Source organism: Macrobrachium nipponense, chromosome 2 (assembly GCF_015104395.2).
Source record: "Macrobrachium nipponense isolate FS-2020 chromosome 2, ASM1510439v2, whole genome shotgun sequence".
In the NCBI taxonomy this organism is placed as follows: Eukaryota; Metazoa; Arthropoda; class Malacostraca; order Decapoda; family Palaemonidae; genus Macrobrachium; species Macrobrachium nipponense.
The window spans coordinates 74,291,082-74,306,532 of NC_087201.1; the positions used below are offsets into that span (position 1 = coordinate 74,291,082).

Sequence of the window (15,451 nt, forward strand, 5' to 3'; positions counted from 1 at the left end):
ATTCTTGCGAAAAATATAAATGGGGACAAGCTCAACGAACCGCAAGAGAAATTAAAAGAATTAAATGATGTTTGAATACAATTAACAAGCTCCTAGCTACAAGATTTTATTTTCATTTTCCTTTTTACGTCTTTGAATCATCTTGAAACTGACCTTGAAGTGATTCCGGTTAGATGAACACATTAACGGAAAATCATGAACAAAATTCTTATTCTCGTATAATCTTTCATATAAATCCTTGCAGCGCTCTCATTCGTTCATGACTGATTTATGAATTACTTTCTCTTTCTTGAGCAAGTGTCAAATCCCGTACAGCTAGTATGATACTTACGGACATTCCTTCTTTTTTGCCGGTTGTTCTGCTTGCTCTCGCTATCGGAGTCCTACAGTCTATCTCCCTTGGGCTTCAGTTCCGCTCTTCTTCCTCTTCTTCGGACGGTGCTCAAGCTTTCCTATTTGATTCTTCTCCCACTTTTACTTTCGCTTTCTTTAATCTGGTTTTTGTTCAAGCCATATTTGCCACAGAAAGCGTGTGTTTCTCTCTCTCTCTCTCTCTCTCTCTCTCTCTCTCTCTCTCTCTCTCTCTCTGAACCGGTTTGAAAAAGATTACATAATGATTAGGGAACCCTCTCAAAAAAAAAACTACAGCAATATTCTTCTCAATTACTCACATAAATAACACGATTTATAATTGGATAATGCCTAAGACGTTAAGTTGTTGATAAAAAGTTAGATAAAAAATAGCGCCGTAATAAAAACAGCTGTGGTTTTTTCTAGAGCCTCTTTTGTTAAAGGATGCGACTCGAAGTTAATAATGCTAAAATGTGGACGTAGAATTTTCACTCCTTGTGTTTTATGTAACGTTAATAATGATAATGCCTGTTTTCTTAAAGCTGGACTATTTTCCTTTAAACCGTGCCATCAGATGCAAAACGTTTCAGTACTTTCCTACTTTCTTGGTAGGTGAGGTTTCGATCTCCACAGCAAAGCATCAGTTTTGATTTGTAAACACTCTTTCCTAACGGTAGCCACTTCCTGTCGTGACGTTACGTAAAAGCAACGAACATGGCTGAGGTGTTAATGGAAGGCTTGTGACGCAATCCACATAATGAAAGCAGATGCGTCTCAGCGGGATCTTGTTTTCTCTGTCAAAATCCAAAGCAAAGCAGTTTTTTCCTCTCGTAAGCGGTCACCGAAGGTTTGAAGGGAGTAATGAAATTTGTACATGCAACACAAACACTCGCACGCGCACGCACACGCACATGCACACACAGGCACACGTATATTCTCACATGCTCTTCCAGAGCTCCCGGTTTTGAAACTTAGGGGACAAACATAATGTCCACCGGGTGCTCAGTTATATATATATATATATATATATATATATATATATATATATATATATATTATATATATATATATATATATATATATAATAGATATAGATATAGATATATGCTTAAAAAAGTAGATGCACGTGACTTCATTAAATAAGCGATACCACAGGAAAATGATAGTCAGAAATCCAAGCGCTTTCGTCTTTACTGAGACATTGTGAAGGAGCTCCTTGACAATGTCTTAGTAAAGACGAAAGCGCTTGGATTTTTGACTATCATTTTCTGGTTGTATTCGCATATATATATATATATATATATATTATATATATAATATATATATATATATATATATATGTATATATATATATATATATATATATATATATATATATATATATATATATATATTTACATTTATATGTGTGTAAAGTTTATTTATTAGGAATTGGGCAAGAAAAGAATAAAGAGTGGTATCCAAACTTATCGAAAGAATAGAAGGATTATTGGAATTAAGAAAAGCTTCTTAGAAGCCAAGTAAAAGATGCCATGCAGTAAAGAAAACAAATAATAGGGCCATACTCTGTTCAATTTGTCATTTTATTGCCCTGTTAGCAAGGAAATAAAACAAAAATTATTTGTTAGCTTGGATGCCTTTACAAAATGTAACTAGCTAGCTTCTAAAGTTTTATGGTATACAATAAAACACTTCAAATCGCTTCAAGAGAAGTCCAAAAATATTAGTATATACGCACTTAGGAGCAAAGAAATGGACTGGAGGGACAGCTGATTCAATAATGTATGAAAGGCATGTGAAAAAATAAACTAATAAGGTACGGAATGAGATATCGATCAATGAATATCTATACGGAGCGAGGGGAGAGAAACTGGTGAGAGACAGAGTATAACACCTGAACAGAATGCATTGACAACCAAAGGAAAGAGAACATAAAGAAAGATACACAAGAGACTTAAAAAAGAAACTGAATAAAGAGAATGCAAAGAGGAAGAGACTACAAAAAAGAAAGAGAAAATGAGAGACTGCAAAAAGAAATAGCCTAAAAAAGAAACAGAATAAAGAGAACGCAAAGAAAAAGAGACTACAAAAAAGAAAGATAAAATGAGAGATTTCAAAACGAAAGAAAAAAGAGCCTGCAAAAAGAAATAACCTACAAAAAGAAAGAGGAAAAAGAGAACAACAACAAAACAAAAAAGACTGAAAAGAAAGGCTACGTAACGAGAACGTCCCTTATTGAAATCTTTTGGTGTTGAAGCTTAAAAAGTAAATTATATAAATCTCAAAACTCTAAATTTTTTTAGAGAAACAGTGAAGCATAGTAATTTTATTTCAGTCTCTGATGCGAATTACACTCGAGCACACACACACACACACACACACACACACACATATATATATATATATATATAATTATATATATATATAATTATATAGATATATATAGATTACATTATTATTAGATATAAACTTATATCTAAACGTATAATAATTATAATATAATAATATATTATATAATATATATAATCGTAAGTATATATATATATATATTATATATAATATTAATATATATTATATATAGATTATATATATAGATATATCATATATATATATATAATATATAAATATATATAGTATATATATATATATATATATATATGTGTGTGTGTATGTGTGCGCGCGCGCATATGTCCAGTGCCATGCAGACAGAATACACTCAATGTATTTAGGAACATTTTATATGCCACGCATAAAATTCTCTACAAATAAATTAGAGCTCCAGGTTGTTAGCTTACAACAGGAAAATGGTTACCTCCTCTAATGAAATTAGCTAATGGTCGTTCCTCCAAGATTGTTATTTATTGTACATATAAAAATGAAGACGAATAGATGCTGAAAACTCGAGTCATTACAAATGCAATTAAGACAAGCACACATGCACTGAGAACGCGAGGCCAAATTCCTTGATATTCTCGAAGAAGGCAAAAGCCTTGGCGATCTTACGAGCAGCGAATATACGGTTGAGAAGAGGCAACAAATTAATTTGAAAGTATGATGGTTTCAACAGAAAGAAATATAGTTTTGTAGGAAAGAAAGGAACCGCATTTTTCTATATGCTTCCTCTCTGAACATGAACGATAAATCGTGGCACTCTCTCTCATTGAAATACATAAATGAAATCTATCGGGAATCGTTCTTCTGTTGGGTAGAGAAACAGGACTATTTTCACTAGATAAAGGAAATAAGTGTATGGCTTTGACGCCACAAATCTATGCGCAGAAAACCATAGGTACTGAACCATAACTTAGCCGGTTATTAATATCAAGATACATTCAAGAAAAGTAGTGTAGATGGTATAGACGACTAAAAGAGAAAGTTAGAGGTTACAGATATGAGTAGGAGGTCATGAGGGACGAAAGGAAACTATATTGAGCATGAATAATTAATATATATATATATATATATATATATATTATATATATGTAATATATATATGTATAAATATATATATATATGATAATATATATATATATTATTATATATATCATAATCTACATATAGATATATAATATATATTATATATATTATATAGATATATATATACTATATATATATATATATATTATATATGTATGTATGTATGTATGTAGATATGTACACTACATTATATGTATAATATATATACATATATAATAATATATATATATCTATATATATATATATATATATTTATATAATACACAATATATATGTGTGTGTATATATATATATATATATATATATATATATATATATATATATATATATAATATATATATATATGTAATGCGTATATATGTATAAAACAGTATATAATTTACTATTGGAAATATTACAAGGGATAAATCACATATGACAATGATTTGGAAGAGTAATTGAAGATAGAGGGAGAGAGAGAGAGAGAGAGAGGAGAGAGAGAAGAGAGAGAGGAGAGAGAGATCGGTCTCAGAATGCATGGCAGAGACCCGGAAAGTAAACAGCAAATGCGGAAAGTTGTCTTGGGTCTTTTGTTTGCGGTCTGATGGTGAGGTAGGGGAATGGTGGGTGGACCCTCCACCGTCCCCTCCTCCCTGCTGCTATGGAGTTTCCTATAAATACCTGAGGAACTCCAGGTCATTCTTCCCACAGAGACAGTCAAGCACTGCATGCGGAGATTACTGTTGCCTAGCTGAACACTTCTTTTTTGTGGAGTATCGTTTTACTCGCTGCTCATGATGGGGATAAGGTAGGAGAGTGTCTTGTTTCCAGGTGTCTTTTTTCTTGCGTTTTTAATGAAGGACTCTGCAATGAAAAAGACTAGGATAAGCTTAGCCTCAAAAATTAAGATGCTGGTGATGAAGAGCATCTTATTCCTGTATCTAAATCCTTTATCATTGTCGCGCTTAAGCTCAAGAAAATTTCAATCCTCACATAAAAAAAAGAGATTTCTCTCCCTCTAATAATAACTCAACAATATTCTCCATCACTTATTCTTCCTTGCCTTTTCAAGTATTCAATTATTCAAGCTCTTTTAAAAATAAAACTTACCTCGATCACATTATTAGAAGTATAAATAGATTGTTATGGAGAAATGAAATATTTCTAGCAAGAGCCATTCCTGACAGCAATACACAAGCGGAATAGCATTATAATAATATTTCATGTCCCTTGCCCTCTCATTCTTAATATCCTTTGAAGTATTAAGTTAATTCTTACTGCGAAGACATTTTCGAGGATCAAAACTAAAGATGTCTGTTTGACATTACCCCATAGGGATGATAATATGTTTGATGATGTTATTTGATTGTATTTCCCAACACCCATCCCATTAACAAGAAGTATTTTTCTTACATCTAATTCAAGTAGTATATTCCAACCACCGTGTGAGTGTTCATATATATCTATATATATATATATATATATATATATATATATATATATATATATATATATGCTGCTACTTTCATAACGCATATATCTTCTTTTTGACTGTATGAAATGTTATATAAAAGAGTTTTGCAACATTTCCAGATTCCTTATTTAGCTTAGAGTTATAGGATGTTATAAAAATGTATGTTCAGATTTCACATAACATAATTTAAAAGTATATAACGTAGAATGTGAATGAGAGAGATTAACTTTGTCCATTCCAAGCTAGAAATTGTTTCTATAATAAGTCAACTCCTCAGATTAGAGACCTCAAAGTCTCTGTTTTGTTTTCATAACCTGTCAATCTTACTTGCTCGAGTTTGTTGAGCATACTCCGTACAGGAATGGTTTCATACGTGTATGTCTTTGTCAAGAAGCCATGTGAAGATTTCACAATTAATCTGTAAAGTTACGTCATATTAGAAGCTTCTAGAAATATTGCACCATCTTTTGCAAGCACTAAACGTTTTGTGTGAAATCCACTGTTCAGCTTCCGTACAAAAAGAAGATTCATTCAGACTTAGAACATCATTGCGTTGATCTCTCTCTCTCTCTCTCTCTCTCTCTCTCTCTCTCCTGCGCTATACTTGATATTACAGTAACATAAAGATTTTGTACTTAATTAATGGTCACTCGTAAATTTTGGATTACGTTTTCTTAGAGTTATTTAGTATTATTTAGTGCTTTTTGTGGAATCTGAACAAACATTGTACCAGTGTGTAACGGCGCCTTTTCTTGTGTGACATTGTGAATTGGTGAAATTTTTGGAGCTAGCTGCAGAGTAAGGAAAATTGGTACCAAGGTAATGTTATTGAAAGTTTATTAGTTGCAACTAATAGTTACAGTGTTTGGGTGAAAATTTAAATTTTTACACATTGCAAATTTTTTTGCTTTGTGTTTGTTTCATTTGAAGTGATTTTTTTGTGCATTTATCCATTTTCTTATTCAAGTGATTTTTTGTGCATTTATCCATTTTCTTATTGAAGTGTATGTTTTTATTTTATATTCTGTGTGATTAATGCTTTTTGCAATTTTGGTATTTTCCTCATTTTTCTGTATATTCATTTGCATTCACAATTTGATTAACTTAGTTGTTTTCATTTATTAATCGTTGCACATTTAATTGAATTTAACACTTGTGAATTAATTTGCATTTAACTTAAGAATTATTTTTCGAAGTTTTATTGTTGTTTAGCACTTGTGAATTAATTTCCAAATTTTAATTATTACCTAACACTTTTAAATTTTGATTGAATTAATAGATAAATTATTTTGAATAAATTGATTTTAATTTATTTTTACTTAATTAATTCAAGAATTAATTAAACTTTGCTTTGTTATCAAGAAACAGTACCTTTCCCTTAGATTGTGAATTTCACTTATAAATTTTGAGTTTGATAATATATTTTTGTATATAAAATTTCTATAAGTGTTTTCTTTATCACCAGTATACGTAAGTTATTATATTTATGTTTAGGTAGAAACATAGAGTGGTAATTGAGCTGTTTTCCTTCAATTTACTTGAAGTGAGTTAGAACCAGGGAAGTACTTAGACGTTTAAAGCTGTTGATGAAGTGATGCCCTTTAATTAATGAACTTAGTCTGATTTTCTGTAATACTGGTAAGTTGTTTAAGGGATCACTGTTGCCTTTCGAGTATTCAGTCGTATTTTACTTGTGATGAACGTTCAGGTGCCTGACTGTTGTGAGATACTCATTTAAAGATTGGTAAGTGTAGTAACCAGATCCTTGGCACTTCGTTACAATTTATATATAATATATATATATTATATATATATATATATATATATATATATATATATATATATATGTAGCAACTACTTGCCACTTTTCACCGATACATATGTAATTGTAATAACCACAATGTCCTCTTAACTTGTAGAACTCTTCGCGTTTTTTTTTTTTTTATAACGAGTGTCATTTAAGAGGACATTGCGACTGTTACAAATTACACAACATACACACAGTCACGCACACTCACACACACACACACACACACACATATATATATATATATATATATATATATATATATATATATATATATATATATATATATATATATAATATATATTAAATATTACATACGAGTGTCTAATACTAATTTGTGGCCATCGTTTCCATAATTTTTGTTCGCCAAATTACTTACTATTAAGAATAACGTGCTATGTTACACGATATCTTTACTTCGAATTGCTTCGACGTCTGGAGACACTAACGAAATACCTTTGTTCGGCCTGGATTCCATGATAAAAAATTAACCAAGGAAAAAATTAAAGATGAGACTAATACCAAACAAATGGAGGCCTCTAAAACTATGGAAGGTTAAATGATTCTCAAACACGCGGAAGCATGGAGAGAATTTCTATTGTGGTAAAGTGGGAGGAGTCACGTACCATCACATTGTCGTTTTAAAACCCGCATCTCATTTCTTGGAAATTATATATTCATACTCATCTGGTGCAGTCTTTTTGTAAGTCATCTTTTATTTTCTTGCCACAAAAGCTTCATTATACAGTACAGAATAGTATCCACAGCCACGAGTATCCACAGCCACGCACTGACAGAACCTCAAAGAAATGGATGACTCTTTGGTTCATTTAAAGGAAAGGAAGCTATCGAAGAAGTCCACCATGTTATAATTTATTTGCTATATTATCTTCGGCATTTCTTATTTCGATAATCATTATGATCTTATTCGATAAGTGACCGTTATGTGGTACTGTTTGCGTGCTATCTGCAATCAGGGACAATTCATTTTTCTCGTAACACTTTACTATTATTCCAGAAAGTACGGGTGAAGTTTTCTCAGCGTTTTCCATCAGTACTTTTAACTCCACTAAATAACTTTAGCTGCCAGCTTTACTCAACTTTGATCTTTTTGGTTCTGAGAAAAGTCTTTTATTAAGCATTCCCGGATCAGTTATATTTCATGCATTTTTTTAAATTTTACAGCTTTTGATATTTTACTCACCGTTTTATTGTCATGTGGCTTTGCGCAGAGAGAGAGAGAGAGAGAGAGAGAGAGAGAGAGAGAGAGAGAGAGAGAGAGAGAGAGAGACTACCTAATAAACTTCCATGTAAAAATAAATTGTAAATTATCTTCTGTAGTACCGATTGAAAATGCAGGGAAAAACGAAGGACAAAATTCCATTTTTACTTGATTCGGTTTTTTTTTTTCAACTTATTTTAGGCTGTTAATGAAAATATCGGTATTCTTTTTTCTTGTCAAATTTTTTTTTTCTTTTTTTTGAAATGTTATTGTCATTTTAGCGAGCATTCCCGAGATGAGATCACTTGATTTGAAAGTGACTCCTAAATTATCTTAAACAACTCTTTTAAGAAAAACCCGTTTTTATGTGTGTGTGTGTGGGGGGGGGGGGGTGTGGTTTCAGTGATCTGATTCCATTGTTATAATAGCACAAATTTTATTTTCAGACTAATTAAATTGCATTAAGTAATCTTCAGCGACAGAGATTTGGAGATTTAGTCTTAATAGTCCGAGAATCCCACAGCCTTCGAGAATGAAATGGTTTCTCTTGCAAAATAGCTCCCGGGAGAATTTTCTTACTTTATGCCTGTCTCTTTCAGCGCTGATCGGACATAGGTTAATTTTGAATGTAATTATTAACTCATATCCTAATCGCATAGGTGGATCTCATGTTGATGTAAGCAACTTTCTCTAAACCAACCTAGTTCATGTTCCTACATGTAACTAATAACTGAAGATTTTTTTTTTTTTTTAACCATTTAGTGATATATAAAGCAACAAAATAACTGACAGCTGCGTACCGCAAGAACCTTTTTATTTAGAAATACCTAAAAAAATAGATGTCATCCTTGGAAATACGTAACACTCATTTGGCTCCCGTTTAGCAATCGTAATGTTTTCAGTTCCAGCAATGGCCCAAACATCTGTCACTTAAAGCTTACGTTCTTTTAAATTCTGAACAATTAACCTCGAAAATATGGCGCCTCAAGCGATAACACGAATCACGGGAGGCATCATCCAGTCGCGAATGCAGTTCTTGCTCAAATAATATTCAGCGTTTTCTGTTCGCTTGCTCAGAATTCCTCGAAAATCTTTCAACAAAGTCGTTGCGTTATTATCACAAAATTAGGTGACAGGCTACAAATCGTAGATAATTAACATAAGAAATAAAACAGAATAGTTCTCGCAGTAAATTCCATTGGCAAAGTCACAGAATACAGTTTCTACCCTGCAATTAAAGTTCATTTAATCTAGAGAAGGAAGAGCTTGCCTGATATATATAATATGCATTTTTTTCAAGGCAGGACGCAAAAAGATAAAGAAATATTCTCATGATCCGTCTTGTGTCTTCTCTTGATACCACAAGTGGAAGATTTGTGACAATCTATCTTTTAATGTCAGCGTCCAGCCACACCTGGTCAGACTACAGTAATTACGACGGTGTAGATCTGAACCTCAACAAATCCTTCGATCAATTGATAGTAAAATGAACAAGGTTGCCCACATGTTATTTGGAATTACACACAGTTCGCTTACTGATACTAGTTCCTTCTTTCACATTTGTTTGTCCATTCTTATCATATGTGTGTGTGTGTGTGTATATATATATATATATATATATATATATATATATATATATATATATATATATATATATATATATATTATATATATATATGTGTGTGTGTGTGTGTGTATATATATATATATATATATATATATATAATATATATATATATATATATATATATATATATATATATATATATATATATATATATATATATATATATATATATGTGTGTGTGTGTGTATATATATATATATATATATATATATATATATATATATATATATATATATATATATATATATATATATATATTTATATATATATATCGAGCTACAATGTCCTTTAATATCTAATTCGCTCTAACCTCGGAATTATATATCATATATGCTTAACCGAAAGGGGGAATTTTTTTCTCGATTAAATCAAAGATTTACCTGTACTTGGGCGCGAACTCAGGTACATTATAAATCCAGGAACGTCAGTGGAAGCGATATCACCCAACCACCGCGAGAGGCTTAAAGGTATATGCCATCTCTCACCTCAAATACTTTCTCGCGCTGAAGTATTCGTTGGTTTGGAGACAACATCAACCCGCCTCGACTCCGGTAGTTAAGTAGCGCTTTTGACAACACGTAGCATTTTACATAAGTCATATCACATTACCGTGATTCATATACATATATCGAGCTACAATGTCCTTTAATATCTAATTCGCTCTACCTCGGAATTAAGCATATATGAAAATATATTAATTCCGCTACTTAACTACCGGGGTCGAGGCGGGTTGATGTTGTCTCCAAAACCAACGAATACTTCAGCGCGAGAAAGTATTTGAGGTGAGAGATGGCATATACCTTTAAGCCTCTCGCGGTAGCTGGGTGGTATCGCTTCCATTGACGGGGTCTGGATTTTATAATGTACCTGCGTTCGCGCCCAAGTACAGGTAAATCTATTATCTAGGGTATATTATATATATATCTATATATTAATATATATATATATCTATATATGTATATTATAATGTATATAATAAAAGGTATATCTATCTATATATAATATTATATATATATATATTATATATATAATATATATATATATATCATATATATATATATATATATATATATATATATCTACCCATTATATATATATTAGATTAATATATATAAAAATCTACCAAAATTGTGTGGTGTGTGTTGTGTGTGTGTATATTAGATATATATAATATATAATAATATATAATATAGATATATATATAGAATATATAATATATATATTATAAAAGTTATATATCAAATAAAAGGAGCCCATTAAAAAACACAAAAATGTTTTAGACAGAAAGTCGATATTTCATATACCTGCTGTCTCCTCTCTTTCAGGTATATGAAACTGAGAAAAGTTTACAGAAAAGGTGGTATTTATACCAAGAGATTCGTCCACAAGTAAGCCAATTTAGGTCACCCCCAGCTGATAATCTTCCTTTAATCTTCTTAAGCGTTGGTTGAATGAACACTGCGTCGACGATGTCCGATGTCCAATTCCCTTTTGAGATGTTCATTACCTGCTTCTCTTTTATTAAGGCCGATTCCATCATTTGACTCTTGTACCGGCAGTTGCTGCTATAAATTACACGTGACATATTCCAGTTTATTCTATGGTTATGTTCATTTATATGGTTGAAAATAGCCGAGTTCTTTTGTCCATACCTAACTGACCGTTTGTGTTGTATTAATCTCTGGGGAAGTGATTTACCTGTAAATCCGATGTAAGATTGGTCACAGTCCTGGCATGGGATCTCATATACCCCATGCCAGGACTGTGACCAATCTTACATCGGATTTACAGGTAAATCACTTCCCCAGAGATTAATAACACACAAACGGTCAGTTAGGTATGGACAACAGAACTCGGCTATTTTCAACCATATAAATGAACATAACCATAGAATAAACTGGAATATGTCACGTGTAATTATAGCAGCAACTGCCGGTACAAGAGTCAAATGATGGAATCGGCCAATTAAATAAAGAGAAGCAGGTAATGAACATCTCAAAGGGAATTGGACATCGGACATCGTCGACGCAGTGTTCATTCAGCCAACGCTTAAGAAGATTAAAGGAAGATTATCAGCGGGGTGACCTAATTGGGGCTTACTTGTGGACGAATCTCTTGGTATAAATACCACTTTTCTGTAAACTTTTCTCATTCATATACCTGAAGAGAGAGACAGCAGTCTCTGAAATATAGTACTTTTCTCTCTACATTTTGGTGTTTTTATGGGCTCCTTTTATTAGATGGAATTCTGTTGTTACAGAACATTTTTACCTTCCAGTCATATATATATACTATATATATATTATATATATATATCATATAGATATATATATATATATATAGATAGATATATATATATATATCTTATATATATATCTATATATATATATATATATATATATATATATATATATATATACTATATATATATAGTATATAAAATATATATATTATATATATAGATATATATATATATATATATATATATATATATATATATATGATAAGAATGGACCAACAGATGTAAAATAAGGAAGTAGTATGAGTAAGCGAACTGTGTGTAATTCCAAATAACATGTGGGCAACCTTGTTCATTTTACTGTCAATTGATCGAAGGATTTGTTGAGGTTCAGGACCTACCGTGGTAATTACTGTAGTCTGACAGGTGTGGCTGGACGCTGGCATTAAAAGATAGATTGTCACAAATCTTTCACTTGACTTATGAAGAGACACATGACTGATCATTAGAATATGTCTCTATCTTTTTTGCGTCCTGCCTTAAAGAAAATACATAACAATATATCATGTAAGCTCTTCCTTCTGTAGATTATATATATATATATATATATATATATATATATATATATATATATATATAGTATATATATATACATATATCTATATATATATATATATATATATATATATATATATATATATATAATATATATATATATATATATTATATATATATATATATATATATATTACATATATCTATATATATATATATATATATATATATATATATATATCTATATATATATATAATATATATAGATATATATATATATATATATATTATATATATATATATATATATATATATATATATATACATACATATATCTATATATATATATATATATATATATATATATATATATATATATATATATATATGTATATATATAGATATATATATATATATCTATATATATATATCTATATATATATATATATATATATATATATATATATATACTATATACATATATATAAGATGTAATCATCATATATATATAATATATATAGATATATAATATATATGTATATGTATATATATATAAATGAATAATTCACTGGTCACTTTTACCGGGTAATTAAGTATTTTTTACTAGCGGCAATGACCTCGTAACTTCCAAAGTTGCCGACACTTTTTCGGATATGCTTATCAGTTCCAGTCCATATTCGAGCATTAAACATTCTGTTCTTTACTTAATTCTCTCTGTCTCTCTCTCTGTCTCTGTCTCTCTCAGTCTCTCTCTTTCCTACTTTCCTTTTCATGTCCCTATTTAACTTTCCTATCATAATAGGAAAGGCCAGAAGATTTGCTTTCTTAGGCGAACAACTTCTAACTTGTGAGAACTATTACATTTACTCCAATTTTCTAGTTCCACGATGGACGAGTGGTTTTCGAGCTCGGCTGCCAATCCGGTGGTCCGAAGTTCGATTCCCTGCTCTGCCAACGATGAATCAGAGGAATTTATTTCTGGTGATAGAAATTCATTTCTCGATATAAGGTGGTTCGGATCCCACAATAAACTGTAGGTCCCGTTGCTAGGTGACCAATTGGTTCCTAGCCACGTAAAAATATCTAAACCATCGGACCAGCCCTAGGAGAGCTGTTAATGTGTCAAAAATTTAGCTGTAAGAATATCAAATTTTACTCATTTACTTCTTCATTTAGTCACGTATTTCGTTCGTTGCCGAACGTTCTTTAGAATTAGAATTTTAAACAGGGAAATCATTTCATCTAAAAAAATATTGAATAAAGTAAAGAGGCTGTAAAAGCATGTTTCAAGTATTTACTCCTTAATTCTTTAACAAATTTTAAGCAACGTATCTAACTGCTTTGTTATTTTTAAGAATGTATCTTATTTGAAAAGGTGCATGGACATTGTTCATATAGGATTCATCAAAGATCTGTGATTTATCGCCATAAATTGGTTGTGTTCAATAGTGAAAATTTTTTGTTGCAAGATGTGTGTTTTTTATAATATTTTTTCAAACATTACATATTTTTCTATATGAAAATGTGTGGAAATTCCCAAGTTATCAATATTAGTACTTAAATCCACATTCTGTGAAAAAATATTAATACTATTAGATATTTAGCAAAAGATAATGAGCGTTCTATAGAGTTAGCCACAGAATCATAGATCCGTTTGACGTCACAAAATTTACCCCTTACAAGATTAAAACTCCTTTACCCCGCTCACTCCCATTTTACCTGGGCGAGGGTAGACCTGGTATTCTATAGACCTTAATATATGTATATATATATATATATATATATATATATATATATATATATATATATATATATATATGTGTATATATATATATATATATATATATATATACATATATATATATATATATATATATATATATATATATATATATATATATATATATATATATATATATATATACACATGCATATATATTATACATACATATTCCATATATATATATATATATAATATATATATATATATATATATATATATATATATCTATATATATATATATATATGTATATAACATATATATATATATTATATATATATATATATAGATATATATATATATATATATATAATATGTATATATACACACATATATATATATATATACATATATATATATATATATATATATATAATATATATATATATATATATATATATATATATATATATATATACATATATATATATATACATATACATATATATATATATATATATATATATATATATATATATATATATATATATATATATATATACGGAAACGTAATTTTACAACTTTTCTTGAACAAATGAATAATAGTTTTACTTTTCTTGGCTTATATTTATTTTATTATTTTTGATTTTTTTGTAGGTTATAAAATAATAGGAATTAATAAAGCAATGATATATACAAGTAAATGTTGCAAATATGTATGAAACTAAATCATCAAAAAACAGAATTACTTCTTTTAACTTTCGTCGGAGGTTAAAACCTTTTTTAAAAGAATGGGAACTGCACTGCACCTCGGTGCACATGGATTGTAGTCAATTTCAATTTAGATTAAGTGCATCCATCTTCGGTCGACTTATTTCCTGCAGTGACGCTGGAGGAGTCACGTTCACCGGTACAAAACTGAACAGGGACTAAAATTCAAGAGTATTTTTCCCCGAACTCAGAGATGTCATATACTTCTAAGTCCCAAATTAGGTTTTA

At 29.9% G+C, this 15,451-nt stretch overlaps 1 protein-coding gene across 1 annotated transcript in view; it reads left to right on the forward strand.

Moving 5' to 3' along the window:
* Positions 1-4,509: 4,509 nt before the first annotated feature.
* LOC135220666 (chorion peroxidase-like) overlaps positions 4,510-15,451 on the forward strand; it is a 33,167-nt gene continuing 22,225 nt past the window's right edge. Inside the window, exon 1 of the mRNA XM_064258035.1 lies at positions 4,510-4,615. Within this exon, the coding sequence (XP_064114105.1) occupies positions 4,602-4,615 (14 nt within the window). The 5' untranslated portion in view covers positions 4,510-4,601. The remainder of the gene's footprint in view (positions 4,616-15,451) is intronic.